General features: G+C 55.3%; 1 protein-coding gene across 1 annotated transcript in view; it reads right to left on the minus strand.

Annotated features, from left to right (window-relative positions):
* PRPF31 (pre-mRNA processing factor 31) overlaps positions 1–22,721 on the minus strand; it is an 83,690-nt gene that overhangs the window by 32,899 nt on the left and 28,070 nt on the right. Inside the window, exons 8-9 of the mRNA XM_075329066.1 lie at positions 22,540–22,697; positions 22,359–22,448 (exon numbers count right to left, since the gene is read on the minus strand). Coding sequence (XP_075185181.1) covers positions 22,359–22,448; positions 22,540–22,697 — 248 coding nt within the window. The remainder of the gene's footprint in view (positions 1–22,358; positions 22,449–22,539; positions 22,698–22,721) is intronic.

Below are 22,721 nucleotides of genomic sequence, written 5' to 3' on the forward strand. Positions count from 1 at the left end.
TCCACCCACATGAGGATTCGCCGGACTTCCTGGAAGGCTTGCCGACTGCGCGTCTCTCCTTGGTGGTTGATGTATGCCACCACTGTGGAGTTGTCCGACTGGAGTCGGATCTGCGCTCTTTCTAGCCACTGCTGGAAAGCTAGTAGGGCAAGATACCCTGCCCTGATTTCCAGAACATTGATCTGAAGGGTGGACTCCTGCTGAGTCCACGTCCCCTGAGCCCTGTGGCGGAGACAAACTGCTCCCCACCCTTACAGACTCGTATCTGTCGTGACTACTGCCCAGGATGGGGGTAGGAAGGATCTTCACTGTGACAATGAGGTGGAAATACGCCACCATTGCAGAGAGTCCTTGGCCGTCTGGGAAAAGGAGACTTTCCTGTCCAGGGAGGTCGACTGCCCGTCCCATTGGCGGAGAATGTCCCATTGAAGTTGGCGCAGATGAAACTGCGCAAAGGGAACTGCCTCCATGGCTGCCACCATCTTCCCTAGGAAGTGCATGAGGCGCCTTAAGGGGTGCGACTGGCCTTGAAGGAGAGACTGCACCTCTGTCTGCAGTGAACGCTGCTTGTTCAGCGGAAGCTTCACTATCGCTGATAGAGTGTGAAACTCCATGCCGAGATACGTTAGTGATTGAGTCGGTGACAGATTTGACCTTGCCAAATTGATGATCCACCCGAAAGTCTGGAGAGTCTCCAGCGGAACATTCAGGCTGCGTTGGCATGCCTCGAGGGATGGTGCTTTGACGAGTAGATCGTCCAAGTAAGGGATCACCGAGTGTCCCTGAGAGTGCAAGACTGCTACCACTGCTGCAATGATCTTGGTGAACACCCGTGGGGCTGTCGCCAGACCGAATGGCAGAGCTACGAACTGAAGATGGTCGTCTCCTATCACAAAACGTAGAAAACGTTGGTGCTCCGTAGCAATTGGCACGTGGAGATAGGCATCTTTGATGTCTGTTGAGGCAAGGAAGTCTCCTCGAGACATTGAGGTAATGACGGATCGGAGGGATTCCATCCGGAACCGCCTGGCGTGCACATGATTGTTGAGCAGTTTTAGGTCCAGAACAGGACGGAAGGAGCCGTCCTGTTTTGGAGCCACAAAGAGATTGGAGTACAAACCCTCGCCCTCGTTCCTGAGGGGGGACAGGGATCACCACTCCTTCTGCTCTTAGAGCGTCCACCGCCTGCAGCAGGGCATCTGCTCGGTGGGGAGGTGGGGCCGTTCTGAATAATGGAGTCGGAGGACGAGAACAGAACACTGTCCTGTGCACGTGAGCACAATGTCCGTCACCCACCGGTATGTGACCTGTGGCAGCTAAATGTCGCCAAAGGCGGGGGAGTCTGCCATCAACCGCGGATGCGGAGAGAGAGAGAGAGAGAGCTGAGAGTCATGAGGAGACCGCCTTGGTAGCGGTTCCTCCGGCTGCCTTCCTTGGGCGCGATTGAGCCCGGCCGGAATCTGAGCCCGTCTGAGGTTTTGTAGCCCTTTTGCACGAGGACAATTGGGACCTGCCCGAGCTTGGGAAGGACCGAAACCTCGACTGTACTTTTAGGACAGTTTTAATAGGGTAAGTCGCAGTGCAGACATTGCGGGGTTACGGACGCCTCTGCGGTACAGATGTACATGTGCTCAAGGCCAGCTGCGCAAGAACAGCTGAACAGGTTAGGTTGCCTATACGGCTGTGAATGCCGTGGCAACCGACACGCCGATAGCCTCCTAGACAGATTTCAACCAGAGTCCATCTGTCTGTGAATGGCAACTTTAAGTGAAGCCCCATCTCCAGTGCAACTATGTCTCTAGACGCAAGCCTGGAGATTGGAGAATCCACCTTTGGACCCTGGGTCCAGCGCTTGACCACGTCAGGGGAAAAGGGATAACGTGTATCTTTAAAAAACGTTTGGAGAAAACGCTTATCTGGTAAGCGTGGTGTTTCTGGACTGCTTCTCTGAAGTCAGCGTGGCCAGAAAAATACTCCATATCCGTTTGAGATACTGAAAAGGGACTTCTCCTGCTGTGAAGCTGACTCCTCCACTGGGGGAGCTGAGGGAGAAAGATCCAACCTTCCATTGATGGACGCTATAGGATCATTCCGTATGGCGTTACCATCCGGTGTATCCGGATTGAGAGCGATGTCAGGATCAAAGTCCTGGAGAGCTGCCTTCTCATACAGAGAGTCCTCCTGGGACCCCCCCCCCGTTCCAAATGAGGTTGGTCAGGAAGATTGCCCATGGCCTGTCTGGACTGCAAGTCTCTATCTTATGACAATATATCTGTCGAAACTGCAACTCCGTCCCTGTCCTTGGACAGGGTTGACAGGTGGTTTCTTTGGCCACGACTAGTAGAGACCCCGGCAGACGAAGTGCTAGAGACCCCGGCAGACGAAGTGCTACAGGGGAGCATGCACACAATGGGACGGTGTCATGAATAGCATCCCATGTAGTAAAAACAGCACTGAAAATCTGTGTTGCTTTTTTGCCGCTGCCGACTAGCCATCTAGAAGTATATAGCCAAGAATGGTGACCGTACAGTGCAATGTATAGCATACAAGCATAAAGTACAAATGAACACTGCAGCACAAGCAATACAAGCAGCATAGAAGCCTATGCCCTGGCACCCCTGCTCTTCTGCTGCTGTAGACTAGTCATCTAGGGGAATATAGCCCAGAAGAGTGACCATACAGTGCGATGCATAGCATACAAGCACAAGTACAAATGCACACTGCAGCCCATGCAATACAAGCAGCATAGAAAAAAACCTGTGCCCCAGCACCCTTGGTTTTCTGCTGCTGTAGTCTAGCCATTCCAGGAGAATATAGCTAAGACTAGCGACTGTACAGTGCAATGTATAGCATACAAGCATAAATACAAATGAACACTTCAGTACGTGCAATACAAGCAGCATAGAAAGCCTGTGCCTTAGCACACCTGCTTTCCTGCTGCTGATGTGTCGCTCTCCAAGCGGGCATAGCGACCTATGCAGTTAAAATACACATGTACACACTGTAGTATATATTGGGGTCAGCACTATGTGTGCCGCTTACCGCCCGCCTATAAGCGGGTGTATGGTCGCCATAGTCCTGCCTGGTTGCCGAAAGTCCGAGCTCGGACTGCAGTAATGGCTGCCGGCGTCTTCCCCAGCTCGTGTGAGGAGGGGCGGGCCGTGGGCGTGCCCCAAGTCAGAGCGGGAATCCGGCGTCCGACAGTGTGCAGTGAGAGGGCTGGAGCATGTAAATAAGGCTCCAGCCCTCGGCGCTGCTGATTGCTCAGCGCCTGTCCCCTTCCCTGAGTGACAGGGAGGGGGCGGGAACGAAGCGGCACTAGGCCGCAGAAGCCGGGGACTGGATTTATAAGCGCCGCCGCCGTAAAAGCGCGGTCGGCGCCCAGTCCCCGGCGAACTACAAGTCCCAGCCGCGCCGCCGCTCCCGGAGCGTCCGGCGCGGTAGTTCCCAATACACAAAGTCACTCAGCAAAGCTGCAGTGACTGTAACCCTTTACTGTCCCCGGCGCACTAGCACACCCAGCAAGTCTGGAGTGTGCTGTGTCTGTGTGTCCGGGGACACAGAGTACCTGTAATGGTGCAGGGCCATGTCCCTGAACGGTACTCCAGCTCCGTATCCAGCAGGTTCAAATGGGTCTGTGGATGGAGCCCGGCGTCAGAGCTTTGAGGCCGGCAGGATCCCACTTCCTCAGAGCCCCTCAGGGGGATGTGGAAGGAAAGCAGCATGTGGGCTCCAGCCGCCGTACCAGCAATAGGTACCTCAACCTTACAACACCATCAACGGGTGAGAAGGGAGCATGCTGGGGGCCCTATATGGGCCCTCTTTTCTTCCATCCGAAATAGTCAGCAGCTACTGCTGACTAAAATCTGTGGAGCTATGCATGGATGTCTGACCTCCTTCGCACAAAGCTTGAAAACTGGAGAACCCGTGATACCACGGGGGGGTATAGCCAGAAGGGGAGGGGCCTAGCACTTTTTAGTGTAGTGCTTTGTGTGGCCTCCGGAGGCAGTAGCTATACCCCAATCGTCTGGGTCTCCCAATAGAGCGCTGAAGAAATGTCTGTTACCCACCGGTCTTTGACCTGTGGCAGCCAAATGTCGCAAAAGCGGGAGAGCCTGCCACCGACCGAGGATGCGGAGGGACGAGGCCGAAAGTCATGAGGCAGCCGCCTTGGAAGCGGTTCCTCCGGTTGCTTTCTTGGGGCGTGAATGAGCCCGCCAGGAATCTGAGCTCCTTTGCTCCTTCTGAGTCCCTTTGGACGAGGAGAATTGGGTCTTGCCAGAGCCTCGAAAGGACCGAAACCTCGACTGCCACTTCCTCTGTTGAGGTTTGCTTGATCTGGGCTGGGGTAAGGAGGAGTCCTTACCCTTGGATTGCTTAATGATTTCAGCCAATTGTTCACCAAACAGTCTGTCTCCAGATAGTGGCAAACTGGTTAAACATTTTTTGGAAGCAGAATCCGCTTTCCATTCTTTTAACCACAAGGCTCTGCGCAAGACAACAGAGTTGGCAGACGCAATGGAGGTACGGCTTGTAGAGTCCAGGACAGCGTTGATAGCGCAAGTCGCAAACGCAGACATTTGCGAGGTTAGGGACGCTACTCGCGGCACTGCTGGACATATGATAGAGTCCACCTGTGCCAAGCCAGCTGAAATAGCTTGGAGTGCCCACACGGCCGCGAATGCTGGAGCAAACGACGCGCCGATAGCTTCATAGACAGACTTTAACCAAAGGTCCATCTGTCTGTGTGAGGCAAATCCCGGGATATGAAGATGAATTATGACTCAAGTCATAATCCCTCATCACTCCCTGGCAGTGCCCCCTCCCTTCTTGTTCTCAATGTTCCACTTACACCTCCATGGCCATGTCCTGTGATATGGAAATGAGGTGGTGTGGGAACAATGGACACAGGATGACTCCCTGCCGTCACCCTGTAACAAGAGTTGTATCTCATTAGCAAGGCTATGGAAATAGCCAGACAGAACGACTCCAGTAAAAAATGGTTCATATCTCGCAAGCCATATTTCCGATAAATATGGCAACCATAAAAATGGTGTCTCTGCATGCGGACGATGCCGGCACACCCTTTTTATGGGAGCAGGACATTGGGAAATGCCCCAGGCGTGATATCAGCCAATGGGGAACTGGCAGACAGGTCATCCCCCGATCCGGCGTTCAGCATATCGGGTCTCCCTGGAGGTGCAGCAACACATGCGCCAGGAGATTGACGAGATGCTGAAGCTGGGGGTGATCCAGGCATCCAACAGCGCTTGGGCCTCGCCTGTAGTCCTCGTCCCTAAGAAGGACCGAACCACTCGGTTCTGCGTGGACTACAGGGGGCTCAATGCGGTCACGGTCGCCGATGCGTACCCAATGCCACGCATCGATGACCTGCTCGATCAGTTGGCCGGGGCTCAGTACCTGACCATCATGGATCTGAGCCGGGGATATTGGCAGATCCCCCTGACTCGCAAGGCCAGGGAACGCTCTGCCTTTATTACCCCATTTGGACTGTACGAGTCCACGGTGATGCCATTCGGGATGAGGAATGCCCCTGCCACTTTCCAGCGGATGGTCAACACCCTGCTCAAGGGACTTGAAGGGTACGCGGCCGCGTACCTGGATGACATTGCCGTCTTCAGTCCCACCTGGGAGGACCACCTAGAGCATCTAGCACAGGTGCTCAGGCGGATCCACCGGGCAGGTTTGACCATCAAGCCGGGAAAGTGTCAGCTGGCCATGAGCGAGGTCCAGTACCTCGGTCACCGGGTAGGTGGGAGAACACTGAAGCCCGAGCCTGAGAAAGTGGAAGCCATCGCATCCTGGCCCACCCCCAGGACCAAGAAGCAGGTGATGTCCTTCTTGGGGACCGCTGGGTACTATAGGAGGTTTGTTCCATGCTATAGTAGCCTGGCAAAGCCCTTGACGGACCTCACCAAGAAGAAGCTGCCCTCTGCAGTCGATTGGACAATGGACTGCGAGACAGCCTTCCGGGCCCTAAAGGACGCCCTGTCCAGCCCGCCCGTGCTACAGGCAGCCGACTTCACGCGGCCGTTTGTAGTACAGACCGACGCCAGTGACTTCGGCCTCGGTGCGGTGCTCAGCCAGGTGGACTCTGCGAGCCAAGAGCACCCAGTCTTGTACCTGAGCAGGAAGCTGTTACCCAGGGAAGTTGCCTATTCCACGATGGAGAAGGAGTGCCTGGCCATAGTGTGGGCCCTGCAGCGTCTGCAACCCTATCTATACGGGCGCCACTTCATCGTGGAGACGGACCACAATCCCCTCAGCTGGTTGCACACCGTCTCTGGGACGAATGGGCGATTGTTGCGATGGAGCCTTGCGCTCCAGCAATACAACTTCAGCATTCGCCACAAAAGGGGCCGTGACCACGGTAACGCAGACGGGCTGTCCCGACAAGGAGAGGTCGCGGACGGGCGCACGGGGGAACACCGGAGTGTGCTGCCCCCTAGCGCCCTCAAAAGGGGGGAGGTGTGAGGCAAATCCCGGGATATGAAGATGAATTATGACTCCAGTCATAATCCCTCATCACTCCCTGGCAGTGCCCCCTCCCTTCTTGTTCTCAATGTTCCACTTACACCTCCATGGCCATGTCCTGTGATATGGAAATGAGGTGGTGTGGGAACAATGGACACAGGATGACTCCCTGCCGTCACCCTGTAACAAGAGTTGTATCTCATTAGCAAGGCTATGGAAATAGCCAGACAGAACGACTCCAGTAAAAAATGGTTCATATCTCGCAAGCCATATTTCCGATAAATATGGCAACCATAAAAATGGTGTCTCTGCATGCGGACGATGCCGGCACACCCTTTTTATGGGAGCAGGACATTGGGAAATGCCCCAGGCGTGATATCAGCCAATGGGGAACTGGCAGACAGGTCATGAGTCCCCTCGTTCTGTAGCTAAATTCATAACTGTCACAATGAGAGCATTGGCGTCCGCCTACGACGCTCCCAGGCCAAGTTATGGCCATATTCCATGTTGTGGATTTTGTCCATAACTCCAGCCAGGGGTGGAGCAGTGCTTCCCTGTGAGGTCACTAAGGTAGGAGGGGACCTGGATCTGCCCAGGTTGATAACCCTACTTCGGGCATTTTCCAGTGTTCTTTTCGCTGGGGGCACGTGTAGGAAACATCTGTGGGAAGGATCCTAGAAACCTGGCCTACAGCGCCCCCCTGTGGCCAGACGCAACAAGGTAACTGCTGGAACTGTGTATGCCTGTTTGTAACCCATGCTTTGATTGTAACTGTACTCTGACATATGTATATTCTGTAGATTCCCTATTGTATATATTGTAGTTTCTAGTGTGCTTTAGGCTGATTAAATTATATAATTAATCTTGGGCTGTTCTGTTATCTCGATCTTGAATCCCACGTCTGTGTGTTCGGCTAATAGTTACCGTAAATCGGTTGGTGGCAGCGAATTGTGCCAAGGATTATTGTGGGGAGGCCAGTGAGATTCGGGGAGATTTTATATATTCCGCCCGCGGAGGTCGGGGGAATATATACCTTACTCTCACCGGGGACCCTTCAATAATCGGCATAAGTAGTATAGCGGCCTCCTTGCTTATGGTCGGGCAATTCCATAATTGGCCTGACTATAAGAGGGGCGCTAGAGAGCGCGTCACGTGCTCTGTCTGTCGGTCGGGAGGTATAAAGGAGGGGTGACCCCCCACTTGTTACCCCCCGATTGTGACGTACTGGTAGCCAGCGCGGGGGATTTCTGAGTGACCCCCCCGGTGGTTTGTGACATATTGGTGGCATAGCGGTGGGATCGAGATAATAGTGTGTGTGAGTGTGAGACCCATACTCCCAGACACTAAAGACTGCCTGCAGCAGCTGTGGCTGCTGGGGTCTTCAGACTAGCTCAACACTAGAGTGTCAGAGTGCAGATACTGTAAGGTGTGTGGAGGCATCAGGTGTCAGTTCTGTGTCAGTGACCAAAAGTCTGCAAGAATGGCTGATGGCACCAGGAGCAGAGCTATGCAACTGGCCAATGCTAAGGCAGGAGCCGAAGAGAGGGAGGACGGTGCTGTGGACAGCAATGAGGAGGTTGCCCACGAGTCCTCCAGGAGCTCGACGCCAGAAAACCGTTCTGCCGAGGACATTGCACAACCTGGCAATTATGGACAAGATGAGGAGCAGCTCACCCAAGGTTCCTCAACGAGCCAGATGCCAGCCCTCCGCTCTGAAAGGGACAGTGAATCGCCTAGCTCTGCAGCGTGCCGCAGATCACCACGTGCCATTCCACCGAGCCTGGGAGGCTCGGATAGCCTTCTTCAAATGGCTATGGCCCTTCTCCAGGCTGGAGACCAGAAGGGCTACAAGGAACTCCTGGCAGAGCGCAGGGCAGAGCGGCAGGCAGCGCGTGACGCTGAGGCTGCGGAGCGGCACGCAGAGCGTGAGGCTGCGGAGCGAGAGCGGCAGGCAGCGCGTGAAGAGCGAGAGCGAGAGCGACAGGCAGACCGTGACTACCAGCTGCAGCTAGCTCAGCTCCGGCCCTCATCAGCCACACGTGACCTTCGAGACACCAAACTTCCAAAGGTCCGTGTTGAGGACTTCCCAGTGCTGGAGAAGGATGGAGACTTGGACTCTTTCTTGACTGCTTTTGAACGGACTTGCCTGCAGCACCATCTGGACAAGGACCAGTGGGCCAAATACCTGACCCCCCGTTTAAGGGGTAAGGCCCTGGATATCCTTGGGGACTTGCCTGCTGAGGCAGATCAGGGCTACGACACCATCAAGCGGGCCCTGATCCAACAGTACAACCTCACTCCAGAGTCCTACCGCAAGAAGTTCCAGAGCCTACAGAAGGGACCAAAGGACTCCTGGGCTGACCACCGGCGGGCACTTGCCCGAGCTGCCGACTACTGGACCCAAGGCCTGCAGCTTTCCACCGGACCGGAGATCCTGGACTTGTTCATCACGGAGCAACTCTTGTGGAACTGCCCTGAGGATCTCCGCCAGTTCATCCGAGACCAGAAGCCAAAGGGGTCCACGGCTACAGCTGCCCTTGCCGATGACTACACCAACAACCGGGCCCCTGAGGCCAGGAGAGCGGCCACCAGCAGCACCTGGAGAGGGGGTAAGATGAATTCTGCGACTGCCCCACCTGCCCCTAGACTGCAGGGGGTGTCCCCCTCAACTCCCCTCTCCAGGCCCGTGGCGGAACCAAGACGGTGCCACCAGTGCAACCTACCTGGACACTTCAAGGCCATGTGCCCTCAGCGTCCCAAGGCCCCGGCTCCGTCCCCGTCCCAAGGGCCGCCCAAGGTGTATTGTGTGGGTGGGGGTGGTGGTAGGTCCCTGGACAGCTTCCAACCTGTCACCGTCGGCCGGTCTGTGACCATAGGACTGCGAGACAGCGCCTCGGAGGTGACTCTGGTGCGGCCTGAGATGGTGTCCCCCCAAGACTTGATCCCTGGAAAAACCCTCGCTGTCTCCGGGATTGGAGGCATTGACCCGGCGCTGCCTGTTGCTGACATTTATGTGGACTGGGGCGCAGGGCGAGGGGTGAGGGAGGTGGGGGTAACTGATCGGATCCCTGCAAACGTGCTACTTGGGACAGATTTGGGGCAGATAACCTCCCAGTTTGGGCCCCCCCCAAGGGCTGAACCTTCAGCCCGTACTGACATGACTCCTAACAATGTTAATGTGTTATCTATGAATGATGTAAGGGAGGAGGGAGTGAACTCTGATATTTCTGCTTGCACAGACACCATAGACACACACGCAGCTGCAGCTGTGACAGGAGGGGAGGGGGTCAGAGAAAGGTGTGACAATGCCTCTACAAGTAATCAGCCTGTGAGCTGGGATCTGTTGCCCTCTGCAGGGATAAGCAGAGAGCAGGGTGCTGCAGGGGGAGGACCAGTGTGTGGGGTGGGGGCTACCACAGCAAATGTGGGGTCCCCAGAGATTTCACAGCGGGGTTCTGTTGCTGCAGGAGGGGAACAGGCAGGTGAGATTGGGGCCGGTCCAGGAGCGGAAGTGCTCCCAGGTAAGATCTCGGTGCATGGTTCCCCCACAACCGGGGTGTCAGGAAGCCAGGTAGGTCTGCCTGAACCGGCGACTTGGTCAGGAACGGAGGAGGAGCAGGCACGACCCACGGTCGCAGCGGCTGTGGCCGCGGTCACCCGCAGTGGGAGTGCTGGAAGCCAAGGGGCCTCCCGGAGGTCCGATAGCTCTTCCCCTTCTGACCAAGTGGCAGCCGAGTCAGGTGGAGGCCAGGACACAGGTCCCGGGGTACTGACTGAAGATGTGACAGTCTCGTCGATTCTGGCCACATCTAGTCAGGGGTTTCAGGCAGCGTTAGAAGCTGACGACAGCCTGAAAGCTCTTAAGGAGCAGGCGGCACAGCCTCCCTCGGACTCGGACCCGGAACGAGTGGTCTGGGACCAAGGACGGCTGTACCGGGCCACGGTCCAGCAGGGTTCACCGGAGGCGTGGCCCAGGGACCGACAGTTGGTGGTACCCTATCCGTTCCGGACGGAGTTGTTGCGGATCGCACATGAGATTCCGATGGCCGGACACCTAGGGATCGCTAAGACCAAGGCCAGGTTAAACCAGCATTTCTACTGGCCGAAAATGGGGGCCGATGTGGCTGCCTACTGCCGTTCGTGTGAAACCTGTCAGAGAGTGGGGAAGGCGGGGCCACACCCCAAAGCCCCACTAGTATCTCTGCCAATCATCGATGAGCCTTTCAGGAGGGTGGCTGTGGATCTGGTCGGCCCGCTGGCCATCCCCAGCAGCTCCGGGAAACGCTTCATACTGACGGTAGTGGACTATGCCACCCGGTACCCAGAAGCAGTGGCCTTGTCGTCCATTCGGGCTGACAAGGTGGCCACCGCATTGCTGGAGATTTTCTCCCGAGTGGGTTTTCCCCAGGAAATGCTCACTGACCGGGGGACCCAATTCATGTCCCAGCTGATGGAGGCCCTCTGTAAGCAAGTCCAGGTGCGACATCTGGTGGCCAGCCCGTACCATCCACAGACTAATGGCCTGTGCGAGCGGTTCAATGGCACCTTAAAGCAGATGCTTAAGATGTTGGTCGACTCCCATGGGCGTGACTGGGAGCGGTATCTCCCACACCTGTTATTTGCTTACCGGGAGGTTCCACAGGCCTCAACAGGATTCTCACCGTTTGAGCTCCTGTACGGGCGACGTGTGCGGGGCCCCCTGGCTCTGGTGAAAGAGGCTTGGGAAGGGGATTTGGCCACCCCTGGAGTGTCGGTTATCGAGTATGTCATGCGCTTCCGGGACAAAATGCAGGCCTTGACGCAACTGGTACACGACAATATGGCTCAAGCCCAGGCCGATCAGAAGCGTTGGTACGACCAGAACGCTTGTGAGAGGACCTACCAAGTGGGTCAAAAGGTGTGGGTACTGGTCCCCGTACCACAGGACAAGCTTCAGGCAGCCTGGGAAGGCCCATACCTCGTGTACCAGCAGCTCAACCCTGTAACGTACCTGGTCACCCTGGACCCTGCCCGTGGAAGGCGGAAGCCCTTCCATGTGAACATGATGAAGGCACATCATGAGCGGGAGGCATGTGCGCTCCCCGTGTGCAACCTGCCCGAGGAGGGAGAAGCGGAAACCCTCTTGGATATGCTAGCCCAGGTTAGGGCAGGCGGATCCATTGAGGATGTGGAGGTTGGCCACCAGCTCTTGGAAGACCAACGGTCCCAGCTGTGGGCCACCCTCCTCCCCTTCCGGGGGTTGTTTACCAACCAGCCCGGAAGGACTGACTTGGCTGTCCATCACGTGGACACTGGGGATCATCCCCCGATCCGGCGTTCAGCATATCGGGTCTCCCTGGAGGTGCAGCAACACATGCGCCAGGAGATTGACGAGATGCTGAAGCTGGGGGTGATCCAGGCATCCAACAGCGCTTGGGCCTCGCCTGTAGTCCTCGTCCCTAAGAAGGACCGAACCACTCGGTTCTGCGTGGACTACAGGGGGCTCAATGCGGTCACGGTCGCCGATGCGTACCCAATGCCACGCATCGATGACCTGCTCGATCAGTTGGCCGGGGCTCAGTACCTGACCATCATGGATCTGAGCCGGGGATATTGGCAGATCCCCCTGACTCGCAAGGCCAGGGAACGCTCTGCCTTTATTACCCCATTTGGACTGTACGAGTCCACGGTGATGCCATTCGGGATGAGGAATGCCCCTGCCACTTTCCAGCGGATGGTCAACACCCTGCTCAAGGGACTTGAAGGGTACGCGGCCGCGTACCTGGATGACATTGCCGTCTTCAGTCCCACCTGGGAGGACCACCTAGAGCATCTAGCACAGGTGCTCAGGCGGATCCACCGGGCAGGTTTGACCATCAAGCCGGGAAAGTGTCAGCTGGCCATGAGCGAGGTCCAGTACCTCGGTCACCGGGTAGGTGGGAGAACACTGAAGCCCGAGCCTGAGAAAGTGGAAGCCATCGCATCCTGGCCCACCCCCAGGACCAAGAAGCAGGTGATGTCCTTCTTGGGGACCGCTGGGTACTATAGGAGGTTTGTTCCATGCTATAGTAGCCTGGCAAAGCCCTTGACGGACCTCACCAAGAAGAAGCTGCCCTCTGCAGTCGATTGGACAATGGACTGCGAGACAGCCTTCCGGGCCCTAAAGGACGCCCTGTCCAGCCCGCCCGTGCTACAGGCAGCCGACTTCACGCGGCCGTTTGTAGTACAGACCGACGCCAGTGACTTCGGCCTCGGTGCGGTGCTCAGCCAGGTGGACTCTGCGAGCCAAGAGCACCCAGTCTTGTACCTGAGCAGGAAGCTGTTACCCAGGGAAGTTGCCTATTCCACGATGGAGAAGGAGTGCCTGGCCATAGTGTGGGCCCTGCAGCGTCTGCAACCCTATCTATACGGGCGCCACTTCATCGTGGAGACGGACCACAATCCCCTCAGCTGGTTGCACACCGTCTCTGGGACGAATGGGCGATTGTTGCGATGGAGCCTTGCGCTCCAGCAATACAACTTCAGCATTCGCCACAAAAGGGGCCGTGACCACGGTAACGCAGACGGGCTGTCCCGACAAGGAGAGGTCGCGGACGGGCGCACGGGGGAACACCGGAGTGTGCTGCCCCCTAGCGCCCTCAAAAGGGGGGAGGTGTGAGGCAAATCCCGGGATATGAAGATGAATTATGACTCCAGTCATAATCCCTCATCACTCCCTGGCAGTGCCCCCTCCCTTCTTGTTCTCAATGTTCCACTTACACCTCCATGGCCATGTCCTGTGATATGGAAATGAGGTGGTGTGGGAACAATGGACACAGGATGACTCCCTGCCGTCACCCTGTAACAAGAGTTGTATCTCATTAGCAAGGCTATGGAAATAGCCAGACAGAACGACTCCAGTAAAAAATGGTTCATATCTCGCAAGCCATATTTCCGATAAATATGGCAACCATAAAAATGGTGTCTCTGCATGCGGACGATGCCGGCACACCCTTTTTATGGGAGCAGGACATTGGGAAATGCCCCAGGCGTGATATCAGCCAATGGGGAACTGGCAGACAGGTCATGAGTCCCCTCGTTCTGTAGCTAAATTCATAACTGTCACAATGAGAGCATTGGCGTCCGCCTACGACGCTCCCAGGCCAAGTTATGGCCATATTCCATGTTGTGGATTTTGTCCATAACTCCAGCCAGGGGTGGAGCAGTGCTTCCCTGTGAGGTCACTAAGGTAGGAGGGGACCTGGATCTGCCCAGGTTGATAACCCTACTTCGGGCATTTTCCAGTGTTCTTTTCGCTGGGGGCACGTGTAGGAAACATCTGTGGGAAGGATCCTAGAAACCTGGCCTACAGCGCCCCCCTGTGGCCAGACGCAACAAGGTAACTGCTGGAACTGTGTATGCCTGTTTGTAACCCATGCTTTGATTGTAACTGTACTCTGACATATGTATATTCTGTAGATTCCCTATTGTATATATTGTAGTTTCTAGTGTGCTTTAGGCTGATTAAATTATATAATTAATCTTGGGCTGTTCTGTTATCTCGATCTTGAATCCCACGTCTGTGTGTTCGGCTAATAGTTACCGTAAATCGGTTGGTGGCAGCGAATTGTGCCAAGGATTATTGTGGGGAGGCCAGTGAGATTCGGGGAGATTTTATATATTCCGCCCGCGGAGGTCGGGGGAATATATACCTTACTCTCACCGGGGACCCTTCAATAATCGGCATAAGTAGTATAGCGGCCTCCTTGCTTATGGTCGGGCAATTCCATAATTGGCCTGACTATAAGAGGGGCGCTAGAGAGCGCGTCACGTGCTCTGTCTGTCGGTCGGGAGGTATAAAGGAGGGGTGACCCCCCACTTGTTACCCCCCGATTGTGACGTACTGGTAGCCAGCGCGGGGGATTTCTGAGTGACCCCCCCGGTGGTTTGTGACAGTCTGTCATTGGCATCTTTAAGTGAAGCCCCATCTTCCACTGCAACTATGGATCTAGCCGCAAGCCTGGAGATTGGGGGGTCCACCTTTGGACACTGGGTCCAGCGTTTGACCACGTCAGGGGGAAAGGGATAACGTGTATCCTTAAGACGTTTGGAGAAACGCTTATCTGGGCAAGCATGGTGTTTCTGGACTGATTCTCTGAAGTCAGCGTGGTCCAGAAAAGTACTCAGTTTACGCTTGGGATACCTGAAATGGAACTTATCCTGCTGTGCAGCTGCCTCCTCTGCAGAAGGGGCAGGGGGAGAAATTTCCAATAGACTATTGATGGCCCCTATAAGGTCATTTACCATGGCGTCACCATCAGGAGTATCCAGATTGAGAGCGGTTTCATGATTAGACTCCTGATCCCCCTCCTCTGTCTCATCATGTAGAGACTCTTCTCGCTGAGACCCTGATCCGCGTGATGACGTGGAGGGTCTCTCCCAGCGAGCAAGCTTAGGCTGTCTGGGACTGTCATCTGAATCAGAGCCGTCAGGCTGAGATGCCTGGGACCCCCTTGAAGCACGGATTAACTCCAACTGAGGGGGACCGGGGAACAGTGCCGCAGCATTGTCCATGGACTGAGTAACTGGCCTGGCCTGCAAGGTCTCTAGGATCTTTGTCATAGTGACAGACATCCTGTCAGCAAAAACTGCAAACTCTGTCCCCGTCACCGGGACAGGGTTCACCGGCGACTCTGCCTGGGCCACTACCACCATAGACTCCGGCTGACGAAGTGGCACAGGGACCGAACATTGCACACAATGGGGGTCATTGTAACCTGCCGGTAGATTAGCCCCACAAGCGGCACAAGTAGCGCTCACAGCCTGTGTCTTGGCACCCTTGCGTTTTGCAGATGACATGTCGTCTCCTCAGAGCAATTGGGGTATACAGCCAAGAAGCGACCTTACAGTGCAAAATATATATATATATATATATATATATATATATATGGTACAGAGAAAAAAAGTACACAAATATAACACTGTGGCACTAGTGGGGCCAGCACTTAAGTGCTGCTTACCGCCCGCTTAACGCGGGTGTGTGGTCGCCAGAAATCCCTTGTCTGGGTCTCCCAGAGCCTGTGTCCGTTCTCCAGCCAGACTGCATGCAGGAATGGCTGCCGGCGTCCTGTGGAGAGGGGCGGGCCCTGGGCGTGTGCAGACGAAGAGCGGGAAACCTGCGTCCCACTGTGCTCAGTGAGAGGGCTGGAGCATGTAAATAAGGCTCCAGCCCTCGGCGCTGATGAATCGTACAGCGTCTCTCCCTTGCCCTGATTGACAGGGTGGGGGCGGGAACGAAGCGGAGCTAGGCCGCAGAAGCCGGGGACTAAATTTATAAGCGACGCCGTCGTAAAAGCACGGTCGGCGCTAAGTCCCCGGCGCACTACAAGTCGCAGCCGCGCCGCCGCTCTAGGGGCGGCCGGCGCGGCAGTCCCCAACATATAAAGTCACACAGAAAAACTGTAGTGACTATAACCCCAGCGCGCAGCGCTACTGTCCCCGGCGCACTAGCACACCCAGCAAGTCTGGAGTGTGCGCGGCCTGTACATACGGGGACACAGAGTACCTTAATGTCGCAGGGCCTTGTCCCTGAACGGTACCCAGCTCCGTATCCAGCAGGTTCCATGGGTCTGTGGATGGAGCCCGGCCTCAGGGCTTGTGGGCCGGTAAGATCCCACTTCCTCAGAGCCCCTCAGGGGGATGGGGAAGGAAAACAGCATGTGGGCTCCAGCCTCCGTACCCGCAATGGGTACCTCAACCTTAACAAACACCGCCGACATAAAGTGGGGTGAGAAGGGAGCATGCTGGGGGCCCTAGTATGGGCCCTCTTTTCTTCCATCCGACATAGTCAGCAGCTGCTGCTGACTAAACAGTGGAGCTATGCGTGGATGTCTGACCTCCTTCGCACAAAGCAGAAAACTGGTGAGCCAGTGATCCCACTGGGGGTGTATAGCCAGAAGGGGAGGGGCCTTACACTTTTTAGTGTAATGCTTTGTGTGGCCTCCGGAGGCAGTGCTATACACCCAATCGTCTGGGTCTCCCAATGGAGCGCCGAAGAAAAGGAATTTACGGTAAGTAAACAAAATTCCCTTCTTCTTTGTCGCTCCATTGGGAGACCCAGACAATTGGGACGTCCAAAAGCAGTCCCTGGGTGGGTAAAAGAATACCTCGTAATAGAGCCGTACCACGGCCCCTTCCTACAGGTGGGCAACCGCCGCCTGAAGGACTTGCCTACCTAGGCTGGCATCCGCCGAAGCATAGGTATGCACCTGATAGTGTTTCGTGAAAGTGTGCAGGCTCGACCAGGTAGCCGCCTGACACACCTGCTGAGCCGTAGCCTGGTGCCGCAAAGCCCAGGACGCACCCACGGCTCTGGTAGAATGGGCTTTCAGCCCAGAGGGAACCGGAAGCCCAGAAGATCGATAAGCTTCGAGAATTGGTTCCTTGATCCACCGAGCCAGGGTTGATTTCGAAGCCTGTGACCCTTTACGCTGGCCAGCGACAAGGACAAAGAGTGCATCCGAACGGCGCAGGGGCGCCGTACGAGAAATGTAGAGTCTGAGTGCTCTCACCAGATCTAACAAGTGCAGATCCTTTTCACACTGGTGAACTGGATGAGGACAAAAAGAGGGTAAGGAGATATCCTGATTGAGATGAAAGGGGGATTCCACCTTAGGTAGAAATTCCGGAACCGGACGCAGAACCACCTTGTCCTGGTGAAACACCAGGAAAGGGGCTTTGCATGACAGCGCTGCTAGCTCAGACACTCTCCGAAGTGATGTGACTGCTACTAGGAAAACCACTTTCTGTGAAAGGCGTGAAAGAGAAATATCCTTCATTGGCTCGAAAGGTGGTTTCTGAAGAGCCATCAGTACCCTGTTCAGATCCCAGGGTTCTAACGGCCGCTTGTAAGGAGGGACTATGTGACAAACCCCCTGCAGGAACGTGCGTACCTGTGGAAGTCTGGCCAGGCGCTTCTGAAAAAACACAGAGAGCGCTGAGACTTGTCCCTTAAGAGAGCCGAGCGACAACCCTTTTTCCAATCCTGATTGAAGGAAGGAAAGAAAAATGGGCAAGGCAAATGGCCAGGGAGAAAAACCCTGATCAGAGCACCAAGATAGGAATATCCTCCACGTCCTGTGGTAGATCTTGGCGGACGTTGGTTTCCTAGCCTGTCTCATAGTGGCAATGACCTCTTGAGATAACCCTGAAGACGCTAGGATCCAGGACTCAATGGCCACACAGTCAGGTTGAGGGCCGCAGAATTCAGATGGAAAAACGGCCCTTGAGACAGCAAGTCTGGTCGGTCTGGTAGTGGCCACGGTTGACCCACCGTGAGATGCCACAGATCTGGGTACCACGACCTCCTTGGCCAGTCTGGAGCGACGAGGATGGCGCGGCGACAGTCGGACCTGATCTTGCGTAACACTCTGGGCAACAATGCCAGAGGGGGAAACACATAAGGGAGTTGAAACTGCGACCAATCCTGAACTAAGGCGTCTGCCGCCAGAACTCTGATCTTGAGACCGTGCCATGAATGTTGGGACCTTGTTGTTGTGCCGTGACGCCATTAGGTCGACGTCCGGCATCCCCCAGCGGCAACAGATCTCCTGAAACACGTCCGGGTGAAGGGACCATTCCCCTGCGTCCATGCCCTGGCGACTGAGAAAGTCTGCTTCCCAGTTTTCTACGCCCGGGATGTGAACTGCGGATATGGTGGAGGCCGTGGCTTCCACCCACATCAGAATCCGCCGGACTTCCTGGAAGGCTTGCCGACTGCGTGTTCCCCCTTGGTGGTTGATGTATGCCACCGCTGTGGAGTTGTCCGACTGAATTCGGATTTGCTGGCCTTCCAGCCACGGCTGGAACGCCTTTAGGGCAAGATACACTGCCCTTATCTCCAGAACATTGATCTGAAGGGAGGACTCTGTCGGAGTCCAGGTTCCCTGAGCCCTGTGGTGGAGAAAAACCGCTCCCCACCCTGACAGGCTCGCGTCCGTCGTGACCACAGCCCATGATGGGGGAAGGAAGGATTTCCCCCCCGACAGAGAAGTGGGGAGAAGCCACCACTGAAGGGAAGCCTTGGCTGCCCGTGAAAGGGAGACTTTCCTGTCGAGGGACGTCGACTTCCTGTCCCATTTTCGGAGAATGTCCCATTGAAGAGGACGCAGATGAAACTGCGCCAAAGGAACTGCCTCCATTGCTGCTACCATCTTCCCTAGGAAGTGCATGAGGCGCCTCAGAGGGTGTGACTGGCCTTGAAGGAGAGATCGCACCCCTGTCTGTAGTGAACGCCGTTTGTCCAGCGGAAGCTTCACAATCGCTGGAAGAGTATGAAACTCCATGCCAAGATATGTCAGAGATTGGGCCGGTGTCAGATTTGACTCTGGAAAATTGATGATCCACCCGAAACTCTGGAGAGTCTCCAGAGCAATGTTCAGGCTGTGTTGGCATGCCACTTGAGTGGGTGCCTTGACAAGCAGATCGTCTAAGTAAGGGATCACCGAGTGTCCCTGAGAGTGTAGGACTGCTACCACTGCTGCCATGACCTTGGTGAAGACCCGTGGGGCTGTCGCCAGGCCGAAAGGTAGTGCCACGAACTGAAGATGTTCGTCTCCTATGGCGAAACGCAGGAAGCGCTGATGCTCTGGTGCAATTGGTACGTGGAGATAAGCATCTTTGATGTCGATTGATGCCAGGAAGTCTCCTTGGGACATTAAGGCGATGACGGAGCGGAGCGATTCCATCCGGAACCGCCTGGTTTTTACGTGTTTGTTGAGCAGTTTTAGGTCCAGAACAGGACGGAAGGATCCGTCCTTTTTCGGTACCACAAACAAGTTGGAGTAAAAACCGTGACCCTGTTGCTGAAGAGGCACAGGGATCACCACTCCTTCTGTCTTCAGAATGCCCACCGCCTGCAGAAGAGCATCGGCTCTCTCGGGGGGCGGGGATGTTCTGAAAAAACGAGTCGGAGGACGAGAGCTGAGCTCTATCCTGTAACCGTGGGATAGAATGTCTCTCACCCATCGGTCTTTTACCTGTGGCAGCCAGGCGTCGCAAAAGCGGGAAAGCCTGCCACCGACCGAGGATGCGGTGTGAGGAGGCCGAAAGTCATGAGGAGGCCACCTTGGGAGCGGTTCCTCCGGCGGTCTTTTTAGGACGTGACTTAGACCGCCATGCATCGGAGTTCCTCTGATCCTTTTGAGGCCTTTTGGACGAGGAGAACTGAGACCTTCCCGCGGGCCGAAAGGACCGAAACCTCGATTGTACCTTCCGTGGTTGAGGTCTGTTTGGTTTGGACTGGGGTAAGGAAGAGTCCTTTCCCTTGGATTGTTTAATGATTTCATCCAATCGTTCACCAAACAGGCGGTCGCCAGAAAATGGCAAACCGGTTAAGAACTTTTTGGAAGCGGAGTCTGCCTTCCATTCACGTAACCACATGGCCCTGCGGACTGCCACCGAATTGGCGGATGCTACCGCCGTACGGCTCGTAGAGTCCAGGACAGCATTAATGGCGTAGGACGCAAACGCCGACGCCTGAGAGGTTAAGGACACCACTTGCGGAGCAGATGTATGTGTGACTGCATTAATCTGCGCATGACAAGCTGAGATAGCTTGGAGTGCCCATACGGCTGCGAATGCTGGAGCAAAAGACGCGCCGATAGCTTCATAGATGGATTTCAACCAGAGCTCCATCTGTCTGTCAGTGGCATCTTTGAGTGAAGCCCCATCTTCCACTGCAACTATGGATCTAGCCGCCAGTCTGGAGACAGGAGGATCCACCTTAGGACACTGAGCCCAGCCCTTGACAACGTCAGGGGGGAAGGGATAACGTGTATCCTTAAGGCGCTTGGAAAAACGCTTATCTGGACAAGCTCGGTGTTTCTGGACTGCCTCTCTGAAGTCAGAGTGATCCAGAAACATACTCAATGGACGCTTGGGAGACCTGAAACGGAATTTCTCCTGCTGAGAAGCAGACTCCTCAATTGTAGGAGCTGGTGGAGAAATATCCAACACCTGATTGATGGTTGCTATAAGGTCATTCACTATGGCGTCACCATCAGGTGTATCCAGGTTAAGCGCGGTCTCAGGATCAGAATCCTGATCTGCTACCTCCGCTTCATCATCCAGAGAGTCTTCCTGCTGAGACCCTGAACAGTGTGATGAAGTCGAGGGAATTTCCCAGCGACCCCGCTTAGGCGGCCTGGGACTGCGGTCCATGTCAGAGACCTCACCCTGGGACCCATGGGTCACCCCAGGAGCACTCTGCAGCTCCAATTGAGGGGGGCCTGGGGTCAATGATTGAACAGTGCCCGGGGCCTGAGTCACCGGTCTGGACTGTAAGGCTTCTAGTATCCTAGCAGACCATTTATCCATAGTCTCAGACAGTTTGTCAGCAAACACTGCAAACTCCGTCCCTGTCACCTGGACAGTGGTAGCAGGTGGTTCCACCTGGGCCACCAGTAGCAGAGGCTCCGGCTGAGTAAGTGCCACAGGGGCCGAGCATTGCACACAATGAGGGTCCGTGGAACCTGCCGGTAGTATAGCCGCACATGAGGTACAGGTTGCAAAGTAAGCCTGTGCTTTGGCACCCTTGCTATTTGCAGACGACATGCTGTTGTCTCCTCTGAGTACAATCCAGGAGGGTATATAGCCAAAAATCAACAGTGCGACAGTACAGTGTAAATGTATAGCATATAAGCATATATATATATATATATATATATATGTACACTTCTGCACTCAGTGGGGCCAGCACCTCAGGTGCTGCTTACCGACCGCTCAAAGCGGTTGTGTGATCACCAGAATCCCTGCATGGGCCTCCCAGAGCCTGTTGTCTCTCCTCTCCAGCGTTAGAAGTGCTGACAGGAATGGCTGCCTGCGTTCTGTGGAGAGGAGGGGGCCGTGGGCGTGCCCTAGAAAGTGCGGGAATCTGGAGCCCCAGTGTGCTGTATGAGGGGGGAGGAGGATACAAAGTATGCTCCAACCCTCAGCACTAACGTCCTGTGCAGCGTCCCGCCCTTCCCCTGACTGGCAGGCCTGGGGGCGGGAATATGCGATACTAGGCCGCAAAAGCCGGGGACTAAAGTAATAAGCGCGGCCGGCATATAAGCGCGGTCGGCGCGGTAGTCCCCGGCGCACAAACACACCCAGCAGTGCTGAAGTGTATATGGCCACCAGCGCTCCATGCGCGGTTCCTACGGGGACACAGAGTACCTCACAGCGCGGCCGGCGCGGTAGTCCCCGGCGCACTAACACACCCAGCAGTGCTGCAGTGTGTGTGGCATCAGCGCTCTATGCGCGGTCCCCACGGGGACACAGAGTACCTCACCGTAGCAGGGCCTTGTCCCTGTCGATACTCGGCTCCTGTCAGCAGATTCCCCAGGGGCTGCGGAGGGAGCACGGTCTCATGTGCCTGGAGACCGATTAGGATCCCACTTCACCCAGAGCCCATTAAGGGACGGGGAAGGAAAACAGCATGTGGGCTCCAGCCTCTGTACCCGCAATGGGTACCTCAACCTTAACACCGCCGACCAGAGTGGGGTGAGAAGGGAGCATGCTGGGGGCCCTGTTATGGGCCCTCTTTTCTTCCATCCGACATAGTCAGCAGCTGCTGCTGACTAAGATGTGGAGCTATGCGTGGATGTCAGCCTCCTTCGCACAAAGCATAAAAACTGAGGAGCCCGTGATGCACGGGGGGTGTATAGGCAGAAGGGGAGGGGCTTTACACTTAAGTGTAATACTTTGTGTGGCCTCCGGAGGCAGAAGCTATACACCCAATTGTCTGGGTCTCCCAATGGAGCGACAAAGAAATGCACTTAAATGTTTGGCCCCGCCATGATGCACAGAGCGCCAGTGCTTGGTTTGAACAGTCATTCTGCGCTGACAGCCCTGTTAATACCAACCTTTCCTTCGGTGCTCTCATGAAAGCTGTCCACTCGGGCTGCCAAGGTGCATTTTGCAGCCACCAAGCGTGCTGCCTTTCGATGCAAGTCCTAAAAATAAAAAGACATAAAAGACATCAAGATGAAACATGTTTAGCCTCGACCATCACAGTTCTAGCCCACAAAGCTTTTTGTGTCTTACCGAAGGCAATAACTGGACGATGTCACTATGGTAAATATAACCTGTGTGAGGAAGGACGGACGTGCTAGAGAAGCCGGATAACGTTTTCCTCTGAGCTCCCAGGAGCATGACATTGCAGGCCGGCATCTTTGACAGGTTTGTAAGACCACCAGCAATACCTGAAAAGGACAAAGGCTGTGATG

Source organism: Anomaloglossus baeobatrachus, chromosome 11, assembly GCF_048569485.1.
Source record: "Anomaloglossus baeobatrachus isolate aAnoBae1 chromosome 11, aAnoBae1.hap1, whole genome shotgun sequence".
NCBI classification, from domain to species: Eukaryota; Metazoa; Chordata; class Amphibia; order Anura; family Aromobatidae; genus Anomaloglossus; species Anomaloglossus baeobatrachus.